The sequence below is a fragment of the Chenopodium quinoa genome, unplaced genomic scaffold (genome assembly GCF_001683475.1).
Source record: "Chenopodium quinoa cultivar QQ74 unplaced genomic scaffold, ASM168347v1, whole genome shotgun sequence".
Taxonomy (NCBI): Eukaryota; Viridiplantae; Streptophyta; class Magnoliopsida; order Caryophyllales; family Amaranthaceae; genus Chenopodium; species Chenopodium quinoa.
The window spans coordinates 3,711,523-3,730,306 of NW_018742798.1; the positions used below are offsets into that span (position 1 = coordinate 3,711,523).

Genomic DNA, 18,784 nt, shown 5'->3' on the forward strand with positions numbered 1-18,784 from the left:
GCTTAAAACCAATTCTAAAGCCTCGTCTTCTGGTATTTCTATGCAGTCCCAACTACCTAAGGCTTCCATTAGTTTATGATTGGCTTTCTTACATTCATTAGCATAATGTCCTAATTCTCCACAAGACCAACACTTGCATGCTTTCTTTTTCTTAGGGAAATATGTTGCCTTTCTGAAAAAACCTACTTGGTTTTCTATATTTATGTTTATAGTATTTTTTCTTATAGGTTTCTCTTATTGATTTATCAAATTTATTTTACTTATAATTCCTTCTTTTATTATAGTTTTTTCTTTCACATCCATAGTTATTTGGGAAATCCCAACAAGTGAGAAATTGTATTTTCATTTGTTGAGTTCCTGCAACCTTTTTACATTTCTTTTTAATCCATTTTCTTAGAAAAGCAATTATATTACCTAGGGCATCTCTAGCTAAGAATTTCTCTCTCAATTCTTGATATTTTTCACTAATTTCTTCATTAATGGGACTTGGTAATTTATCGTAGAACATTCTAAGATTTGTTTCATTTTCACCAATTTTATAATAATATGTTTCAAATTCCATAATGTAATTATCAATATATTTCATTTTACAAATGGACAAATTACTTAACGTCCTTTGATATTCCATTCGTTTTTCATTAGGATCAACTCTAGGACCAATGAATTCTAACTCAATGTATTGACATAACTGCCTGAACATTCTAGTAGGTGATTCACTAGCTCTTAATGTAGTTTTGACTTCTTCATCTATTCCATCGTAACAGTCTTTTACACTATAATTTAAGAAATTTTCTGAAGTCCATTCAGTGTTTAAATTAAGTACACTACCCATACTCTTTTTCCACTAATCTAAAACATCTTGTCTATCTCTTACACCATCTAATTTAAGCTTATAACCAGTTTGACTTATAGGATCAAGAGTCACTTCTTCTTGTTTAGGTATATGATTAGGCATAACCTTGACACTAAACCGGGTAGTCTTCCCTGGTATGTATCTTGGTCGTGTGCAACTTCCTTCTCCTTGATACCTAGGTCTTTGGATAACATTGTTTACGTTAATGTTTTCATTAATAATTTCTTCTCCAGCATCATTATTATCCATTACTCTTTTACCGAGTTTATTTTCAATCTTTTGTCGAACAACTTCTATGGGTAGAAAGTCTAGATCAATTAACTTCATTAATACCATTTGTTGATATGAATCTTCCTCTAAAGTAACATAATTATTTTCCTCTATTTCATTATCAGAAGAAATCCCTTTTTCAGAAATTAAGTTCATGATTTCGTTAAACTTATTATGGTATTCTTCCTTATCATATAGGGCTTGTAATTCCTTAAGCATTTTCTCCTGAAGATGATGGCTCATCTTTAGTTTCTTTATTCTTTTCTTGGTTACTAGTAGGTCTTTTAGAGAGTGATACAATAAACTTTTTATTTTTATCTAAATTTTGAAAAGGATACTTATATTTATACGGGACAATTTTCTCTTTATTAGGTGATACTTCTTTTCCGAATTGATGCCTAACCTCGTTTATTAAAGCAAGTTGAACTTGTTTAACCTTTTCTTTTAGATCGCTTACTTTTTTTTATAATATCGGTTGTTGTTATTGATATCTTATTTTCGATATTAATACAACGAGCATGTATATTATCAACTTTCGATCTTAATTCATCAATTTGATCTACTATATAATTAAGGACTGAGCCAAAATTACTAGTATTTTCAGGAATATGATAATAATGCTTAAAATCAGGTTTCTTACACTCAGTAGAAAATCTAATATTCTCCAGATTTACTTAATTATTAATTTAATTAACAACTTAAATTAACTCTTAACCGTATGGCTCTGATACCAAATCTCGCAGCTTTACAGTTTCTAATTTATAATAGCAGTATTGTCTTTCTTAATAACATATTTCATTTATACGATAGTAGTATACAAATATAATACTTTATTGGGAAATTCTCTTGGGTAACATTATAGTTTTTACATTTCTCAGTGGTGAATTGCGAAAAATCTTATTATCTTTGGTAAACCTAAATTTTTTATATTATTCAATTATAACATTAATGATAAAATTTAACTATATATTTAACTATGGTTAATTAGTTTTTTTTTTAATATTTATTTTAGAAATATTTTTGTTAAAAAAAATCACCCATCTCCCCAACAGCCAGCCACGTCCTCTCCCGCTCCAACCCACGCCGACGCCCAGCCTTACCTTCGCCGGTGCACCGGCGGCCGGCCTCCCCCTCCCCCCCCCCTGCGCGCCTCTCCTTCCCCTTGAACCACCATGCCTTCCCCGAAACCAACTCCCCCAACCCTGAAATCCCCCTCGAAAATCCTTAAATTCTCAATCTCTTCTCCCTAAATGAAATCAGATTAATTCCTCAAATTTTCGAAGCTTTAGGGTACGATTTTGCTCGGTTTTTTGGTTTAATTTCGCTGGGTTTGATTTCGCTCAGTTTTGAGGGTTATTTTTGCTCGATTTAGGGTTCCTTATGTTCGATTTAGGGTTTGAAGGGGCGTTTTTCGCCGGTAATGAAGGGGACACCGGCGATGGGAGGAGAAGGCTTGGTCATAGGAGAGAGAGCAGGGGTCACCGACGGTAGGAGGAGAATGTTCGGTTAGACGAGAGAGAGGAGGGTGATGGAGGAAAGGTCGCCGACGGTTTGTGAGGGTGTGGGAGGGCCGATTAGGGTTCTTCAAGTGTGGTGGGCTGGGTGGGGGAGGTTTCCAGGTGGTTTTGGGGGTGGGGGAGGTTTCCAGGTGGTTTCGGGGGTGGGGTAGGTGAAGTTCCAAGTAGTTTCAAGGGAAATGAGGTGGAGATCGAAGGGGGAGGGGAATGGTTGTTCGCTGGCGCCGGCAAAGGGAGGGGTTGGTTGGTGGTTCGGTGGGAGGGTTAGGTGTTTTTTTTAAAAAAATTTAAATTTAAGTTAATTATTAAAAAAATAATAAAACTAACCATGGTTAATGATTTTAACTAAAATGATAATTATGTTTGGTAAACAATAATACAATGTTATCAAAGATAATAAGTTTTTTGCAATTTACCACTGAGAAAGTCAAAATACATGGTGTTACCAAAGAGAATTTCCCTACTTTATTTCTAATACAAACACTTAGCCTCTTGATATATAAGTACTACTGAAAAGAGCAAAACGACACCTCAAAAACAATATTGAAGAAAAAACATATAACAGTATTAAATTTATTATAACAAGCTCAAACTTAAAATAACAGTATTAAAATAGCAAATGACGTTTTTTCAACACTTAGCGAAAAAAAAATTCAACGTAGGTATGGACCTTCGTTGTCCCTACCTGGTAGTGGGCAATACTTTCTCCAAACTTTTTCTGATTTTGTAGTAGGGTTTTCAAAAAAAAAAAAAAATAAATAAAATAAAATAAAATAAAATGCTAGTTGATATCAAAAATGAATATTTAAAGGATAATAGGCAAAATTTCGTTATTATAAATCAGGGGATTCAGGGCATGCAAATGTTTTTGTTATTGGAAATATGAGGCGCACCATATCCTGTAATATTTCATGGTTAGTGACAATATGAAATGCAAGTTTTTTAATTCAATCATTTTAACTTAATCCAAACTTACTATGCTACAAAACTCTCATAAAGCAATCACTTTCTTCAACACTATAATACCCCCAAAATTCCCCCCAAATTCGATTTTTAGGGTTTGGAATCTGCTACAATGTGCATCATTCTGCAATCTCAAAGTCCATTGGCGCAAAGACGAGAAGCTCGACGAATCAATTCGAGCCGAAAAAAAATGGCGGCTTTGCGCTCGAGTCGTCAAAGAGGTTCTCAACGAACCAGGTCAGGTGATGCCATTGTGTTACTTAGAGAAGCGTAGAGAAAGATTGAAGCTCAACGTCACTGCAAAAATATTCATTGATCAAAACCCTCTTCTTTTTGATACTTATTTTGATCGAATTCGACCTAAATCGGATTCTGTTACTTTTATTAAACCTAGTGAATCACTTCGAAGGTTTTTGGAAGAAGAAGAGCGGATTTTTGCTGAAAATGAGATGTTAATTGTTTCGAAAATTTGTAAAATGTTGATGATGGCGAAAAATAGGGTGATTAATGTGGAGAAATTGGTTCATGTTAAGCGAGAATTCGGGTTTCCGAATGATTTTTTGAGCAAATTAATCCCCAAATACCCTAATTACTTCAAATTTGTTGGTGGTTTTGATGAGAAATCGTACTTAGAGTTGGTTTCTTGGGAACCCGAGTTTGCGAAATCAGTGATAATGTTGAAGGCTGAGGAAGAAGAGAGGTTAACTGGGATTAGGGTTAGGCCTTCATTTGATTGGAAACTGCCACCAGGGTTTTATATCAAGAAAGGAATGAGAGAGTGGGTTAGAGATTGGATGGAGATGCCTTACATTAATCCTTACGATGATGCGTCGCATTTAGACTCGAGTTCGAGGGAAAAGGAGAAGAGGATGGTAGGGGTACTTCATGAGTTATTATCGTTGTCGTTGTTTAAGAGGATTCCTGTTCCGATTTTAGGGAAGTTTAGTGAGGACTACAGGTTGTCGAATGCATTTTCGAGTGTGTTTACTAGGCATTCGGGTATATTCTATATGTCTTTGAAGGGAGGGATTGAGACCGCGGTGTTGAGAGAGGCATATAAGGGTGGTGTATTGGTTGACCGGGATCCGTTGCTTGAGATTAAGGACAAGTTTGTTGAGTTGTTGGAGGAGGGGTGGGAAATGAGGATGGAGGAATTGAGGTTGAGGAGGGAAAGTGCTCGTAATCGCAATAAGTCTGTGACGCTTGGGAGTTCGGAGTTGAAGTCTCAAGAGGATGATGCTCATCTTTGAAATGGGGAGAAACGTGCTCAAAATTGTTGTTATGCTGATGGCAGAGATTTTCGCACTGGTTGCAAATGCTCCTAGCGTTCAATTGTTCACAGTGGCCTTATATTTTGGGTATTGGTAGGCATGGTAGCAAAAGTAGAGTTGGTGGAATTCAGTTATATGCTAGAAAATATTGATTCCACTTCCAATTTGATGTTGCTAGTTATGTTTGTTTACTTTGGATTTTAAATAATTCAATCTTAGGGTAGTAGAGAACCTGTTCCATGGCATTTTTATACTTGTTCTCTATAATTTCTCGTTGTATGACTGCTCCTATGTTCAAGTATAATTTCTGCTATAAATAACTTGATACAAATTGTGAACACTTTGTGCAATTGGTGCTATACCATCTATATGATTTTATGTGATTACAGCTGAATATATGCTAATTTAAATTCTCTAAGTGCATTAGACATTGTTTGACACTGAATTGAAAATGCTGAAGGTTGAAAGAATGTCAAAGGAAAACATATATGATTTTATATTTTAGTTATTCACACAACTGAAATATGGCTTTAGCTGTATTTGGCTATCTATTATTGTCAAAAGCTACTTGAAATGCTTTCCAATAGCTATGATCAGATTTGTCCAATGTTTTTGTGTTTGCCCTCCCTAGCTAAATTCGGCTTCAGTTTTTGTTTCTGTGTTGATTAAGAGTTCTAAAGGATTAACATCGTGTACTTATGAATGTATGGTATATGTGTGAACATTGATCTGGCAACCTTTTAAGCATGATTTCATTGCAATCTTTCTTAAAATGAGGGTACTCTATCCTCAGATGGTTTTTGTCTAGTGTGGAGATACCGAGGTTTATAGTAAAAATTATTAACGGAAATTATGTTAGGAAAGTTTGCACGTTTCGTACTTAGTAGACATGCAGTTTGCAATTTATTTGATTGATTGTCTTTCTTATGCAGGAGACGGGAAGGGAACTTCAACCAGAGGACAAAATAGGAGCGAAGTTGTCATGACAACAGCTAGGAAGGGCAAATATTATAATAATCTAGTAAATGTTGCTCACACAAAAGAAATGGCATTTTTTACAACCGTCCGGAACCTAATCTGCTTTATATCAGCTGGTATTCAAAATCACTCCCTTGTCATCTTCTGTTATATACCATCAAAGAAGCACCTTCTTGTGACCAACAAGAAGTGCATGAATGCCCTACTATTTAAGTAGAAGCTAGTTAGATTTTACTTAAGTACAGAAGAACATTATTCTTTTATCTAGCATCTGTGCCCTTTTAATTTGTCATGCTGCTCAAGATGGAGAGAAAAAATATTGCTTTATGGGTTTTCATTACTACATTCTTAGCTGTGATATCTAAGTCAAATTGTCAATATAGACCAGCCCCTGCACTTCCATTCCCGAGTTTTCCTGCACTCCGTCCTTTGTGCCTTTCCCAATTTGCCCTTGTTAATCATGCATGTTCTATGCTTCCTTATTCACCGTTGCCCCCTCCTGCTCCACCTGCTCCACCAACTCCTCCTGCACCTGCTCAACCCCCTTGCCCCCCAAAAACTGGCCATCGACATGGACACCATCACAGGCATAGGCATACCAGTTCCGCCCCTGTCAGTGCTGCAGCAGAGGAATGTTGCCGCTGGTTGAAAGAAGTCGACACTCAATGTGTCTGTGATTTGCTCGTTCGTTTGCCTATATTTCTGGCCAAGCCTTCACATGATTATACGGTTAATGTTAGTGAAGACTGTAGTGTCACCTACCAATGTCCAGGCCGGGTGATGAATTGATTTGTGAGATTGAATTTGATTTATAAGGTGTTAGGGTATGTACTATGTAGGCTAAAGGGGTATGGTAATTATTTATGCAACTTTTTAAATAATAGCTGTTTATGTATGGTGCTTTATTTTGTCTGTACTCTTCAAATAACATAGCTCTTTGGATATGTATAACTATTAATTTCTTTCACATCGGATTTTCTTTCCCTTGATTGAACTGTTGTAGCACTTTGAAATTAGTCTATCATGGTGTCACAAGCGAATATCGCAACAGCAATGCAACACCTTGTGAAATTCTGGCCATGGATGATGGCGTATGGGAAGGCCAAAGTGATTGTAAGCCTAATGCTTTGTTTAACATAGTAGCTTTGAAAACTGTCTTGCAGAAAGGTTCGTTCTTATAAATACACATTGAAAGTGTCAATTCCTTGTCAAATGGTTTTAAAGTCACCATCTCTATCTCCAGTGGTGGATCTTAAATTTCACAATGTTGTTTAGTCATTATTTTTGTTATCTCCAATGGTTAGATCTAATTAGTAATTACAAATATTTGAAATTCATCTTGGGGCTTATACCTCTGGTAGACTGGTAGTGAAAGTGTAAGGGGTTCGTCAGGTGACTCAAGTCACTCAACCAGGTTGGGTATGTAGACACTAATACAAATATCCGAGATATTTCTACAAAAATAAAACTACCTCGTTATTATAGATACACTGTTTTGGCCTTTCTACACACTACTTCCATATATATATATATATATATATATATATATATATATATATATATATTATATATATATATATATATATATATATATATATATATATATATATACCTTTAAAAAGTTTGAGAAAATTCTTATAAATAGTGTTTGGACAATTACACAGTATATTTGCTTATTTGTCGTAATTCATGTTAATTGATTTTATTATTTATCCCTTTAAAATATTTGTTTATACATTTTTTTCATTAATGTTGTCAATAACTCGATTTGTGACATAAGGTTAAACTGAAAAGGCTCACCTGACATAACTAGTTATAGCGCGTATTACTACTAAGTAAATGGGAGGGAAAATGAGGAGAAAAAGTGAATGATAATTTTGGGTAAAAAGTTAAAAATTGAAATGAAGAGAGAAATGAAAACACTTTTGTGTTAAAAAAAAAAATGAAATGAAAACACTTTAAGTAAAAAAAAAGTTAATAATTTATAGTGTTTAATGTGAAAAGCTAAACAACACTATTTTCTCTTGTTATTCCATGTTTTCCTTTCTTCTAACTCAATTTAACATTCTCTCATCCCAAAAAAAAAAAGAGTTAATTCAAGTTTATCACTATGAGAAACAAACCTTGTTTATCTAAGGGTGATGTCGTTATTTCCTTTGGGAAAGTAAGGGCAATACTGACAATTTTGTTATTGACAGTTAACTTCAAATTTTGTTGACCATGTCACGATGTTACTCTTCGTGTCGTCTCTCTCCTCGGTAAATTTCTCTATCCTCAGTAAATAACTTTTTTCTCTCCTAGTAAATTGTTCTCCTCTCTCCTCAGAAATATCACCATTATCACCATTGGAGTATCCTAGTAATTGAGAAGTCATGAAATTTAACATTCTTCTGAACAAACTCCGTAAAATGAACTCTAAATTCCAATCAAACAAAACCCGAAACAATAAATTTCAAATTAAACCTCAAAAAATCACAAATTAATGAATTATTTTGCAAAAATGGGGGAAAATGTAAGAGATTGAATCTATCACGCGGCTTCACCACTGGTTCCCAAAAGCTTGTGAGAATCGAGCTTCATGATCTTGTCTTCGTTGGTTTTGTGCACCAAAATGCTGTTGACTGCTGATGTATCTGCTACAATAATTGCGAGTCCATTGCCTACTAATTTGAAAACACACTCCATTTTTGCTCGATCAACAAATTACCTCTTTGCTTCCAGAATTTTAATGGCCTTCTCGATGGAGCTATAATCTTAATTTACTTTGCTTTCTCCTTTATTGTTCAACTTCTTCTCTTGTTATTCTCTCTTACTCTCTTCTGACAAAGTTACTTACTTTACTTTCTCTCCCCACGGTAAAAAGTTAACCCCTCTCATTGACCATTTACTATACCGTTAACAATACGTTCAAGGCATACAATTGGCATCTGAGCACATGGGTGTAGACACCTAAAAATATCTCTCCAAAATCAAACTCGATGATAAACAACTTTTCACCGCCATTATTGGTCGGATTGACTATTTAATCTTGAAGTGTTTAAATTCATATTTCCATTTCATAAATCAACCCAATTCTTAGCCCATTTCCACAAACCATAACTTATTTTCCTCTTTTCGTGCCTTTGAACCGAAAATAATTCATTTTGTGTCCTTTAAAATCATTCAGTTCGTGTCCTTTTTATAAAAACGTTTAGTCCATTTTATTTTGGTCCATAATCTGGGTCTAATGATTGAATAGTTGGATGAGGTTTGAAAACAACTTTCCAACGATATATTATAAGCCCAAATCCGAGTTATAACGAATAAGTTATGACCAAAATATTAAACTGAGCCCAAACCGAACCTAAGTCCACCTTACCTATGACCCAATCATCATGTTGAGGGTCCAAAGGATTTAATCCCATTTCTAAACCAATTTGGATTAATTGGAAGCTTGTATAAGTTTCTATAAGATCTTAATTATTCCTTTTTGAAAAAATAAGATTAAAGAGTTTGAAATTGAATAAAACTTTTCTTTTTGAAAGTCCTAATTCTATTCAAATTGAAAGACGTTCAAAGATAGACAGATATTATTTTCGTGTCTCATAGTTTTTATCCAAATCTTATATGGTTGAATAGTCCTTGATATTATCTTTCCAATGATATATTATAATATCAATTCCGAGTTATAACGGAAAAGATATGAATGAAATATCAAACTCTATCCAAAACTGACACCGTCCCACTTTTTCGGCCATATCTTTTATTCTACAAAGGATTTTAATCTGATTCAAATTGAATTAAAAAGTAGACTTCAACATCTTTCCGACAACGTATTATTTATCTTATTCCGCTTTCTGTATCAAAAGATATGATAAAAACAAAAACCGCAAAAATTGTTGTCTATCGCAAGAGTATTATTCTAATTTGAATTCTTATCTTTTCTTAATTATTCGACCCTTATTTTTCCTTATAAATAGAGGTCATATCTCCCCTTTTTCAATCATAAACAAGCTTGATCATCAAATAATTCTCTTCTCCCTCTTTAGCCTAAACACTAGCCTCCCCATTCTTTCACTATTCCTTCCTTTAAGCACTCCAAGGAGTCCATATAATACCTGAAGTTCTATACTTTAACCAAGGCGTGATAGGTAGAATTAACTGAGGGTTTGGACCAAATCAACTCTACTTTTTATTTAATTTAATTTCCATTTGATTAATATTTTTTGAAGTTACTAACAATTTATTCATGATGTATCAATTTTAAGGAACGCGCGTAATGTGAGTAATTAATTAATTACTTATTTTATTTTAGTATTGCTAGCATCATGATTACGTTAGTTTATATTTGATTTGACTAACGTTATTATTGTTAAATTTCTTCCAATTTATTTTATTTTTATTTATGATTAACATATTGCATGTTAAAGGGAATATGTAATTGAAAATCACGCCTAATAAGATAATTTGGACAACCGGTTTAGGTTCCTTTTTAATCTTGTTGTTAATTAAAGTGATCACTAATATTTTAGAATTATGTGTTGCATTAATATTAAACCAATCTAGCATAATAATAGTTTGGAACAAATTGAATATTTTGTTTATATGCCTTTGAGATCGCAAGAATCACTTCTCAGTATAAGAATCGAGTAGAGGTCAATACGGGCGAATGTGACTCCATGACTCACTTCGTACCATCATCCCCGATCCTCCTTACGTGGTTTCGAACCATATGGAGTTAGTAATTGATGTGTCTATTTTATATAGTATTTTACCCCCAGTCCCTTGGTCATAATTAGTAGTGTTTTTGGCTCTTTAGAGCCACTTTTATTACTAATTGGTGTTTTCTAGTGTTTTCGTAGATTTGGTTGACTTTTGCAGGGATTTACACTTTTGGAGTATTTTCCCGAGATATTTTGGAGCAATCACGAGCATTGGAGAAGCACGACCAGATTTTATAGCCCAGCGTCGGTTAGAGCCATTGAACCGGTGATTAAGGGCTCGGTATAGGTGATACCGGGGCATTTGGACCGAGTATTCAAGACCCAAAGAGGAAATCCAGATTCGCCCGAAGAATTGGAGCCCAATCGTAGTCCAATTAGTGGCCCAAGAGAGCCACCCGGCCAAAAAGGCTGGCGCCCGGCCGGGCGGGAGAAGAAAAGGCCGGCGCCCGGTGACGCGCCCGGCCGGGCGCGAGATTCAACCTGAAGAGCAAAAAGGCGCGCCCGATCGGGCGCGTGTTATTGTTAGGAGACGATTAGCGTTGTTTTAGTTTGTTTTAATTTAGGATTTGTACGGAGTATAAATGCTTCTCTGTAAAACAATTTTAGGATCTCTCTTTACTCTTTTCTTTACTCTTTTAATTGTTTTCTTAGATCTTCTCTCTCATATACTTTTGTTCTTAATCCACTCTTAATCCCAGATTTTTTTGGTAACTATTTCTCTTCTCTTAATCTTAGTTGTTTATTTTATTCCTTTAATCATGTCTTGCTTTATTGCTTTGATTAGTTTAGTTTCTATTATGTGTGAGTGGTTTTCTTTCTAGGGTTTATGGGGATCCATAAATAATATGAAGGGGTAATTTATTGTTGTTGATTATCAATGCTAGATTAATTTCCTATTGATTGATTTAATGCTCTGTGACTAGATTAGGCCTGATCTTTTATGCATGAGTTTGACAATATTGATTCGAGATTCGACATATTAGAATTGATGTTTAGGTCTAGTTTCAATAGGCAGGTTAATTTATAAATGGTTAAGTCGAGATTCGAAAGATGAGATTTAATACCGATAAATTAATTGTGTGATTGTAATACGTAGCGAAAGCCCTTTATGATCTGATTACTTATGCATTGATGAATGATTATAATATTCAACCCTGGAATATTATTTATTGGTGAACCTATGCCCTAGATCCTTTTATATATTATTTTCTCCTTATTCTTGATCTCCGTAGTTTAGTTTATTATTCAAATATAAATATTGGTTACCTCATAATCTAGATTATATTAGTTAATTAGGAATAGAAAGATCCGTTTCTCTGTGGGTTCGACCTTAATTCCTTATCTACATTAGCTAGAGGATTTAGGTATTACTTTTGATTTGGGGATACGACTTTACCTTGTCAAAATTTGGCGTCGTTGCCGGGAAAACGATTTTATTTTTATTTCTGATTATTTTTGTAGTCTAGGTTATTTCCTTTTTGTCTCAGAGAACGTTAGTTCTTTGAGGCAAATCTCATATTTGCTTTTAGTTTTTTTTTGTTTATGCCCAGGTGTTCCAGTTCAGGGTACATCCCATTCGATCCTGAGATCGAACGTTCCTTTCATAGACAGAAGAACTTCTACTAGCAAATTCTGGCGGACTCTGGTGATAATAATAATCACCGCGATCCTCCAACTAGTTCTAGCGATTCAGAGGTATCATCAGATCCAGAATCAGAGATGACGACTCCAAAAAAGCTTAGTGATTACTCACAACCAAAGCTTACAGATTTTCCACATCTCACCCCCACTCGGGCTCTTGATGGGGTACAATTTGAAATCGAACCTCAATTTATAACGATGATAGAGAGGAAGCAATTCAGTGGAGCTAAGGGTGAAGACCCGAATCTTTACATTGCCGACTATTGTCAATATTGCAATACCATCAGGCAAGCCGGGGTCACTCAAGACCAAATCAGGGAGATTCTCTTTCCCTTCTCTTTAACTGGAAAAGCTAAATTGTGGTTTAATGACTTAAATAGAACTGCTCTTGGTATAACTGACTGGGAAACTCTTGTTTTGAATTTTTATAACAAGTATTATCCTGCAAAGAGAACAGCTGTACTATGGAGTGCGATTCAGAACTTTGCCCAAGAAGCCGATGAATCTTTATATGAGGCTTGGGAGAGGTTCAAGGACCTACAAAGAGAATGCCCCCTCATAATTTAGCACAATGGCAGTTAATCCAAGCCTTTTACAATGGCATTGGAAATTCTTCTCGAATAATTTTAGATTCTGCAGCTAGTGGGAGATTTATGAATCTTAATGTTGATGATGCAGTTCAGGTTATTGAAGATATGATACATAATTCCCAATATGGGAATCCTAGAGGATTCGCTAACAAGGGGAAACATAGTGTTGACTCTGTATCCTTTTTGCAAGCTCAACTAACCTCTATTTGCCAAAAATTAGATAATCTTAGCACCGCTAATGTAGCTAATGTTTCTGCAATTAATAATAATTATAATGAGGCTTTCTGTGAAAATTGTGAAATTTTAGGTCATTGGGAACAATATTGCAGGAGTTCCGTGGAGCAAGTTAATGCCTTTCAAGCCTATAGGCAGAATAACCCATACTCTAACACCTACAATCCTGGGTATCGGAATCATCCGTACCTTTCCTACCGGAGTACTAATGTTCAAAATCCACCACCACAAGAACCACAAGCGCCACAACAACAACAGCAGAAATATTACCATCCCAATGCTGGCCAGAAGAACCAACCACAACAACCCTCCTCATCTTCCGACCCTTCTCTGGTGGAAATTAGAGCAATGTTGGTTAATATGCAGAAGCACATGGAGAGTAGAGATGCGACAATTGATTCAATTCTAGCGCATAACAAAATTGTAGATAATCAAATTGCGCAACTTTCCGCTACTCTACAAGCCCGCCAACAGGGAGCTCTGCCAGCATAGCCAACCAGGCCTACGGATCAAGCCTATGCAATTACTCTAAGGAATGGTTCAAACTGTGAAGGCCCCCCTATGCCAGAGTTGATGAACCTATTTTATTAAATAATGCTAATTTTGATTCCATTAAACCTGACAATGTAGCTAATAGCCCTGCAGGGCTAAAGGATAGTACTAACATATCTAGTTCTACATTGCAGGGTACGACTCCAGAGAAGGTGGCTACTCCAGATAAGAGCAACAATGATCCTAAGCCAATTATCAAACTTCCATTCCCCAATCGTCACTTGAAGATAAATTTGGATAAGCAGTTTGGTAAGTTCTTGGAGATGGTGAAAGATTTGAAGGTAACAGTTCCCTTCACTGAGTTTATCACACAAATTCCTTCATATGAAAAATTTATGAAAGAAATATTGACAAGAAAAAGGACTATTAGTGAGGTAAAGACAGTACCTTTCACTTCAGAGTGTAGTGTCGTACTTCAGATTAAATCTCCACCTAAATTAAAAGATCCGGGTAGTTTTTCTAACCCTTGTCATATTGGCAATCTAATGATTGATAATGCATTGTGTGATTTGGGTGCTAGCGTTAGTGTCATGCCATTATTTGTTGACAGGGTAAAGTCGTATCCCCAAATCAAAAGTAATACCTTAATCCTCTAACTAATGTAGATAGGGAAATAGGGTCAAACTCCACAGGGAAACAAGTCTTTCTATTCCTAAATTAACTAATATAATCTAGATTATTAGGTAACCAATATGTGAATTTGAATGTAAAACTAAACTACGAAGATTAGGAATAAGGAGAGAATAATATATAAAAGGATCTAGGGCATAGGTTCACCAATAAATAATATTCCAGGGTTGAATATTATAATCATTCATCAATGCATATATTAATCAGATTATAAAGGGCTTTCGCTACGTATTATAATCACAAAATTAATTTACCGGTATTAAATCTCATCTTTCGAATCTCGACCTAACCATTTATAAATTAACCTGACTATTGAAACTAGACCTAAACATCAATTCTCATCTGTTGAATCTTGAATCAATATTGTCAGACTCATGCATAAAAGATCAGGCTTAATCTAGTCACAGAGCGTTAAATCAATCAATAGGAAATTAATCTAGCATTGACAATCAACAACAATAAATTACTCTTTCATATTATTCATGGATCCCCATAAACCCTAGAAATAGAACTACTCACAAATATTAAAAACTAAACTAATCAAAGCAATAAAACAAGACATGATTAAAGGAATAAAATAAACAACTAAGACTAAGAGAAGAGAAATCGTTACCAAACTAATCTGTATTAATGGAAAATAATTAAGAACAAGAGTTGAGAGAAAAGTTAAGAGAGAGAAAAATCCTAAGTAGAGAGAGAAAGTCTAAGAAAGAAGATAATCAAAATTCCGTAAAAAATCTCGTACTTAAACATTTCCTAAAAATAAAAATTAAAAATAAACTAATCAGGCTATATAAAAACACGCGCCCGATCGGGCCCGCCTTTTTCTTCGCGTTCCTTCTCAGCAGCATCGCCCGATCGTGCGAGCGTCTCGCACGGTCGGGCGCGCTATAGGCCACGCACAGCACCAGCGCCGCGCCCGATCGTGCCACTCCTTGCCCGATCGGGCCCTTGCTTCACTTCGAGGCTCAGACTTCGATTGGGCTTTATTTCTCGGCCCAAATCGAATTTCCTCTTCGGGTCTTGAATACTCGGTCCAAATACCTCGGGATCCCAATTACCGAGCCCTTAATCACCGGCTCGATGACCTAACCGGCCTTGGGCTTCAAAGATGGTCGTGCACTTCTAATTCCCGTAGTCGCTCCATAAAAAACTCGAGAAAATGCTCCAAAGGCGCAATTTCCTACAAATCTCAACAAAGACTACGAAAACACTAGAAAACACAAATTAGTAATAAAAATGGCTCTAAAGAGCCAAAAACACTACTAATTACGACCAAGGGACGGGGGTAAAATGCTATATAAAACAAACACATCATCTGTGTGTTCCAAACTGAATATGGGTAAATTAAAATCTACTAATATTACTCTACAAATGGCCGACCGTTCTTTCAAATACCCCTTAGGTGTTATTGAGGATGTCCCCGTTAGAGTAGGTAAATTTTATATACCTGTTGATATTGTTGTTCTTGATATGGCTGAGGATGTGCAAACCCCAATTATTTTGGGTAGACCATTCCTTAACACTGCAAGAGCAATCATAGATGTGAGAAGTGGTAAGTTAACACTATTAGTAGGGGATGATAAAGTTATTTTTAATCTTAATAATACCCCTAAAAGCTCCATGACTGAGGAGAAATGTTTTAGTGTCAATGTGGTTGAGAATTATTCTAACAAGCCCCAAGCTCTTGTAAAAGATCCCTTGGAGGCGGTATCTTGTGTTGCATCCCTTTTAGATGAGATAGACAAATGGCAGAAGGAAGTTGATGCAATAGAAAGAGCCCTCTACATTGTTGGTCTTGGTTTTGAGGACGAAAAGGTGAAATCAATCAAGCAAGTTGTGCAATTTGAGCCTACGGTAAGTGTTCCACCAGATTGAGTTGCAGGTGTTAAATGCAATTCTAATTTGAAGCAACCCTCGATCAAAGAAGGATCTTTAGTGCGTAGCATTGAAGACCTCCCAGTCCAAGTCAAGGAGGATCCACCAGACAAAGTGAATTGGCATCCCACAGGGCATGTCAGGAAGCCGCATCGCAGACAAACCACCGCTAGACCGGGTGAGAAACCGCCCGATCAAGCGTTAGGCCAAGGATCCTAGTTCTTGTACTTGGTAAGAAGGTCATGCGGGACCTCGATAAACCAGCGCTTTGCGGGAGGCAACCCGTATTTTTAACGCTTTTTAGACTAGTTTTTTCTTTCTTTTTCTTATGAGAGGAGAGATGAGGGAATTTAATGAGTTTTTATGAGTGTTTATACAGGTTTGAAGGAAAAGAGTTAGCCAAATTATGAAGAAAAGAAGAAAATAAGAAATTCGACAATTAGCCTCGGGCCCGATCGGGAGAAGCTCGCCCGACCGGGCGCGAGATCCAGGCTTAAAATTCGAGTATTTTCGCCCGACCGGGCGCAAAACTCGTCGTATACGGACAAAATTGTCTGCCCGATCGGGCGCGAGAAGAGGCGACAATTTGAGCGTTAGATCGCCCAACCGGGCGCGAGAGTTGAAAGAAATCGGGAACTTAGATCGCCCGATCGGGCAAATGCCGCCCGACCAGGTGCGAGAGCACAGCAAAAATTACTTTTCAGATCGCCCGACCGGGCGCGACGCACCTGACCTCTTTTCTTCTTCTTTCTTCGTCTTTTTTCTCATTTTTCTTCTTTCCTCCATAACTTTTTCTCTCTAAAACTCAAATTCTCTCTACCTTCTCTCTAAGATTTCTTCTCCAATTCTCACCCAATTCCAAAACTTTTTAAATATTTGTAATCCCCTCTTCATCCTCCACATTTCTATATAAAAATTTTCGAATTTCTTTCAAATTAATATCATACCCATTTCTACCATGGCTTCAAAGAGGGCTCGGTCCATTTTCGGTAGGAGTTCTAGTTCGAGGGAGGAATACGATCTTGATTTGCAACTCCCGTAATGGTCGACGATCCGTATCTCTAGCCAGGAGCAAAAGGAGCGGCTAGAACACCTAGTCGGGCGCGAGGTAATTCCTTCACGGTGGTTACACCGCCCTAATTTAGAATCGTTCGGTTTGTATGATTTTGCAAAAAGGTTTTTAAATGACATTGGCATGAGAAAATTTGTTGATATGCATTATCCTACTTACCGAGAATTAACTTGTGAATTCCTATCTTCTTTAAAAGTTGTAAAAGTAGAAATGAGCCGAATTTAATTTTTAGGTTGAACAATAGGAATATTAGTTTAACTTATGTAGAATTTTGTAAATTATTTGAATTATATTCTGAGTTACCTCACCAATGGCATGCGGACTATAAAATGGGTGACATTTATTTTGCTCTGACTGGTTTTCCTACTCCTGACCCCCAACATGCTAGTACCAAACCTATTCATCACCTTGTCCCAAAAATCTGGCAAAGATTTGCGGGTTTGTGTTTTTTAGGTTGGAACGAGCCCCATAACGCCCAAACTGACGAGCTAGCTGTTATAGGTCACTATGTCTCTGGGTTTGGGAAATTGAACATAGGTAGGTATATTATTCACCATCTGAGCAGACATGCCACGGCCAGTACCACATCTCGCACCCCCATCCGTATAGGAGGCCTTATCACTCGAATAGCAGTGAAAAAGGTCGGTTTTGTAGAGGGTGGACCCCACCAACTGACCAACTGTGGACCAAATACCTATATGACTGCTAGGTATTTTGAGGAGTTGGGGTGGGTACGACCGGATAGCGAGCAGACACCCTGTTGGTGTATTAGGACTGGGAGCGAGCAGCCTTTGCCCATCTTTCCCCTACCTAGTCCTGACTTGACCGCCTTTCCCCCAGGGCAACCGTCCGACACATATGATCTTTTAGTTGCCAACGCTAGGGGGCAAGCACCACCACCACCAGTTCCACCACCCCAGCCTCAGCCTCAGCCCGAGGTGGCGTTTTATCCACCTTGCATGTCTCACTCCGTCCCCCATGTTGACTCTGACCCAGTTTGGGACCTTCAGAGTATAGGTCAGGCCTTAGGACGTATCGAGCATTCCCACACTGACCTTAGGAGGATGGTAGGCTCTATAGACCAGAGGTTAGGGTACCTGGAGAGGAACCAGGGTAGAGCTCTCTACCTTATGTACGATGATTATGCTCGTCGGGGCAACATTCCTGACGATGCTATTTACCCTGACTGGTTTCAGCCTCCACCCCAGGGATACGATTGGGATCCCACTGCCCATGGTATTTACACTGAATATTCTGCCTTCCATGGGTACAACCAGGACATTCCTTTCGGGGGACCGGCGGGGGGAGTTTTCATGCTGATTATTTTGGTGGTAGTTCTTCTGGTGTAGGTAGCAGTGGAGGTGCAGGTTTCGGCTCGATGGATGAGGATGATCAAGACTAGCTATGCTGGGCTAGTTCCCGAGCCAATGAGAACATTGTCTGATTCTGGCTTAGGGGAGATTTTAGATTTGATATCTTTCTTTTTCTCTTTTATTTTATTTTTGTGTGTTTACTTAGGTTAGATTTATTGCTTTCTAGGTTAGTTTTATTGCTTTCTTATATATGAAAAATACAAAAAAATTAAAAAATAAAAAAATCCAAAAATACGTTCCAACGAATTGTAAATCATGT

The 18,784-nt window shown here is 36.8% G+C and overlaps 2 protein-coding genes across 3 annotated transcripts; both read left to right on the forward strand.

Annotated features, from left to right (window-relative positions):
* The first annotated feature begins 2,980 nt into the window (after nt 1–2,980).
* On the forward strand, nt 2,981–7,061 carry LOC110724979 (protein ROOT PRIMORDIUM DEFECTIVE 1-like). 2 transcript variants are annotated; one of them, XM_021904460.1, is made up of 2 exons: nt 2,981–4,967; nt 5,807–7,061. In XM_021904460.1, exon 1 carries the CDS (start codon nt 3,618–3,620, stop codon nt 4,851–4,853), a length of 1,236 nt encoding a protein of 411 aa, XP_021760152.1. In that variant the 5' UTR covers nt 2,981–3,617; the 3' UTR covers nt 4,854–4,967; nt 5,807–7,061. The 2 variants fall into 2 exon arrangements, with proteins under 2 accessions (XP_021760152.1, XP_021760153.1); XM_021904461.1 differs by having other exon boundaries at nt 2,981–4,961.
* LOC110725013 (protein piccolo-like) lies at nt 6,156–6,641 on the forward strand. Its single transcript, XM_021904493.1, has one exon. It carries the CDS (start codon nt 6,156–6,158, stop codon nt 6,639–6,641), a length of 486 nt encoding a protein of 161 aa, XP_021760185.1.
* Nucleotides 7,062–18,784: the final 11,723 nt, after the last annotated feature.